A 4,416-nucleotide genomic window follows, 5' to 3' on the forward strand; every position below is an offset into this window, starting at 1 on the left:
TCGAAGGCAGGGTTTTACTGTGCTGTCCAGGCTGTCCCCCAGCTCTTGGACTCCACAGCCTCCCGTCTCAGCTTCCACAGTGGTGGGGCCACAGGCGCCTGTCCTAGCCCTCCTTATACCAGTCTTCTTGAATTAATTACCTCAATTAAATTGTGAATTAATTCTAAATACTACCTTATGGGCCTCTGGCTCCTTTCCCACCTAACGGGTATCAAAACAGCCACTTTCAGAGAACAGTGGAGAACCAAGAAAAGCCCCTGGTTTTGGAGTGAGGCCTCCACTCACATCCTGCACCCACCCAGCCTTCCCGAGTCTTGTGCGCGTTCTCCACTGAGCTCATTGTGGCGAGTCAAGCTCCAGCTTCAGGACCCACAACTTGCAGTGGCTCCTCCCAAGGCCCCGGGGAGGGCTCCAGCAGCTCTTGGCCTACATTTCCTATTCTTTCTCAGAAGACAGCACACACATCCTCCTGCCGAATCAGCTTTAGTCTCCACAAGACTTGGAGCCGCTCTTCCCGGCCCTGCAGTATTGCTTTGGGAGTTAAATAAGATTTGGTTCCTAAAGCGTGTGGTTTATAGTAGGTGCTCGGCAAACGTTACTTCGGTAAAGAAAGTTTGGAGATGGCGGCACACAGATGCACCTGCAGGCCTGTGCTCACTGCATGCTGCTTTAATACCCCATATACTGCCAGCGGCCGCCCAGCCCCACACAAGAGGCCTCGGGGGACAGAGATGAGCAGGGGGCTATGGCATGTGGCCAGGGGGAGCCTTATTCCCGATGTGGCTGTGGATCCAGTCGAGGTAGTGGCTGACTTTGGTGTAGATGCCATAGTTGTTAGGCAGCCCACAGCCCTCGCCCCAGCTCACCAGGCCCACCAGGAACCAGGTGCCTTGGAAGGAGGCAACCATGGGCCCCCCACTGTCACCATCGCAGGCATCCCGGGGGTCCCCAAGGACGCCTGCACACAGCATGTTCTCAGAGACCACGTTCTTCATGACCTGGACGCACTCATTGCGAGGGGCCACGGGAATCCTGATGAAGTTCAGGATGAAGGTGGGGCTCCTCTTGGCGTCCCCCTTCCGCTCAGACTGGTAGCCCCAGCCCGTCACGATCGTCTCCTGGCCGGCCTGGGTGAGCTCTCGCTCTGCAAGGCCGCTGTCTGGGAGGCAGATGGGCACGATCGTCTTAGAGAGGACGGTGGGCTGCTCCAGGCGCAGCAGCGCAATGTCGTTGTTGGTGGTTCTGCGCGTGTAGTTGGGGTGGATGAAGATCTTCTTGATGGCCAGGTCCACTTCCCCCTTGTCTCTGCGCCTCAGGTCGTACTCACCTGCAGGGCGGAGGGCACCGTCAGTGCGGCCTGGCCAGAGGTATCGGGCTGCTTCCCTCCTGCAGGCGGGGACTGGCCCATGACCGGACGGCATTCCCGAGCCTCCCCTGTGCTCTGGATTCTTATCACAAGCAACTGTCCTGACAGAGGGAGTCGCCTATGGTGTTGATCTCAAAGGGACAGGATGCTGGTCCGGTTTCAGGACTCGGGCGGCAGTGAGACCAGGGAAGCCCCCTTGGACATGTGGATCGACAAAGGCAGGAGTAGCAAGACCCACAGAGGAGGACCAACAGGACAGGGCACAGAAGGGGAAGAACTGTCGGGTGCCCTCTAGCCAAGGAAGGAACAGTAGAACTTCCCTTTCCAACCTGGAAAGAAGGTGGCAATCCCATGCCCAAAAATAATTTTTTTTGAGGCAGTGTCTCACTATGTAGTTGAGACTGACCTGGAACTCACTATGTAGCCCAGGCTACTCTCGAACTCACAGCGATCCTCCTGCCTCAGCCTCCCAAGTGCTGGGATTACAGGTGTGCACCCCCACACCTGGCCCGAAAATAATTCTAATAAGCATGAATTTGGATATTCTTAGTTCCCCTGTCCCATCCTTTTTTTGCATGTAGTGTCTAATGAGACTTCCCTCCAGAAACTGTCAGAGTGTGGGGCCATCAACCTTGCAGCTCCCAGGCTGCTGGGGAAAGCAGCACCACAGTGAGCCGAGTCTGCATCCAAGTGTGAGTAAGGCACCCAGGATGTGTGGGTGGAACCTCGTCTTTCACACCCATGCCCAGTCTGCAGTGGGCACCAGACAGTCCCTCCCCGCCGGGCTCACAGGCCCCAAGGCCTGTTTTCCTGAATCGCAGTGCGGAGCCCAGGTCCCCAGGACCAGTCTCTCAAACCCGACAGCTGCCGGGCCGCACCACACACCAAGCCTGACAGTGAGCTTCCTGGATCCGTCCATGCAGTGGGCCGCAGTCAGCACCCAGGAGGCGTGGATGAGCACCCCACCGCAGGCCAGCTTCCTCTTGGAGTCCAGCAGGATCACCTGGGATGCGGTGTGACAGTGGCATCACAGGGCTGCTCCGACAGCTCCTGCGCAGGCCTGGGCACCGTTCTCAGGCACGTCTCTGGGTGCCCTGGCCACGCCTGCCTCTCCAGCCCTTCTAAAAGTGCAACCCTTGCATGGCCCCTGCACAGCCCACAGCCCGCCCACCCGCCTGCTGTCCCTGCCCTGCTGGGGTGACCCCCGTCTCCCTGGTCTGCCCTCCTCATGCCCCCAGTGGCCCCATCTGCGAGGTACTTCCCTCCGCTCTGCATCTGCGAGTGGGAACTCCCAGGAGGGATCTGGGACCCTCGGCGGCTCTGCCTTTCTGCCCACCTGCCAGGGACTCTCTCCCTGTCTGGTCTCAGTCCCGTTGACAATCCTGGGGTCTAACTGGTCGTCCACCTCTTCTTGCTCTACTTGGTCCGTGTCCCGTTTGAAGTTACTTCGCTTCTTCTGCGTCTGCTTCTGTATCCTCCCGCATGGGAACATCACTGAACACGGAGGGAGGCGGTGAGGGTCCTCCCGCTGCCTACGGGCTACCTCGCTATACTGTAGGATTCAAAGTTTGCTGCGTGGTAGGATTCAAAGGATAAATACAGCTTCGAACGAAAGCAGTGTTCGCTGGGAAGCCCCGCCCACTGTCCGTAACCGCACAGTGCCACCTAATGGCAAGACGCAGGCTAAGCCACATCACTGAACCCCTTTCACAGGCTGGCCGACTTCTCAGTTTCCCGATACCCTGGAGCTGTTGGGAAATAATCCCCGAGATACATGAATAAGGTCTAAAAGAGATTTAAAAAATTATGGGGTGCAGGAGGCGAACATTCCTGGAGAGCCCAAAGCAGCTCAATCAAGGTGGTGAGGCCTCCCCGAGGGCCGGGACCAGGTGGTCTGCCAGGGTCTGCTCCTAACAGTCCTTGAATGCCAGGTTGGGGGGTTCTAGACTCGTATAGTAGGGGAGCACTGTCTCCAGGGGGCTCTGAAATGACAGCCGGGGAAGGAGACAGAAGCTGGGCAGCAAGCAGACTCACGGGATTGACCTGGCAGACTAGGAAAGCAACCCCCAGCCAGAACCTCGGGACCCCAGAGGCAGGTGTGCAGGGGACTGGGGAGCAACTGCCCGGCCCTCTTCCGTGCTCTACTCCACTCCTTCCGCTGCAGAGGATGAATCGGAGCTGGGTTTTCCGGGCAGAGCTCACAGGAGGTAAAAAGTGGCATACTTGGCTGATCATACATAGTTGCACAAAATCAGGCCACACAGACACGGGTCCTCTGCCGTCTGCTCCGAGTGACTGGAAGCCAGGCATGAACACCCCCAGCGCGACCTCCAGCCTCAGCCTCTTTAAATCCCCCTAAATACAAAGCCATGGGGAGGGCTCTGCCGATGACTGTGGCCTTCTGGTGGCCATGCAAGAAAGCTCACAGGCCCACAGGCCCACCAGGCATTTCTCCGCAGCTTCCTCTGAACCTCATTATTTAAAAATACCAAGGTTTTAGAAAGCGAGTTACAGAAGAATTATAAAGTTGTAAAAAGTTCTCTGGAAGAACACAAAGAGGTGGCCAGGTGTGGTGGCGCACGCCTGTAATCCCAGCACTTGGGAGGATGAGGCAGGAGGATCGCTGTGAGTTCGAGACCAACCTGGGCTATATGGCGAGTTCCAGGTCAGTCTCAACTACATAGTGAGAGCCCGTCTCAAAAAACAAAAACAAAAAAAAAAAAAAAAAAAGCCTGGGCTACACAGCAAGTTGAAGGACAATTTGAACAGCCTAGTGGGGGGGGTGGAAGAAAGCGTAAAGAGGACAATATAAAGGAAGGCAGTTCTGGTCTCCCCTGGAGAAACTAAGGGTCATGGTAAAAGTTGGAGAGGGGACGCGTGGCTAAGGAGGTGCGCCAAGGAGACTGAACACCTCCAGGCTAGACGGAGGGAGACGCTGGGTTTCTGCTGCAGCGATTGTCCGGGCGGTAGCAGGGCCTGGAGGAATGCAGGGAAGCATGCCAGACACAGGAAGCGGCGGGAGGCCCCCAGGCGGGCCCAGCGGCGCTCAC

General features: G+C 57.2%; 1 protein-coding gene across 1 annotated transcript in view; it reads right to left on the reverse strand.

The window, feature by feature from the left end:
- Positions 1-647: 647 nt before the first annotated feature.
- Proc (protein C, inactivator of coagulation factors Va and VIIIa) overlaps positions 648-4,416 on the reverse strand; it is a 6,969-nt gene continuing 3,200 nt past the window's right edge. Inside the window, exons 5-7 of the mRNA XM_033757146.1 lie at positions 2,703-2,929; positions 2,252-2,369; positions 648-1,327 (exon numbers count right to left, since the gene is read on the reverse strand). Coding sequence (XP_033613037.1) covers positions 744-1,327; positions 2,252-2,369; positions 2,703-2,929 — 929 coding nt within the window. The 3' untranslated portion in view covers positions 648-743. The remainder of the gene's footprint in view (positions 1,328-2,251; positions 2,370-2,702; positions 2,930-4,416) is intronic.

The sequence above is a fragment of the Fukomys damarensis genome, unplaced genomic scaffold (genome assembly GCF_012274545.1).
Source record: "Fukomys damarensis isolate Sample0158 unplaced genomic scaffold, DMR_v1.0_HiC HiC_scaffold_29, whole genome shotgun sequence".
Lineage (NCBI taxonomy): Eukaryota > Metazoa > Chordata > Mammalia > Rodentia > Bathyergidae > Fukomys > Fukomys damarensis.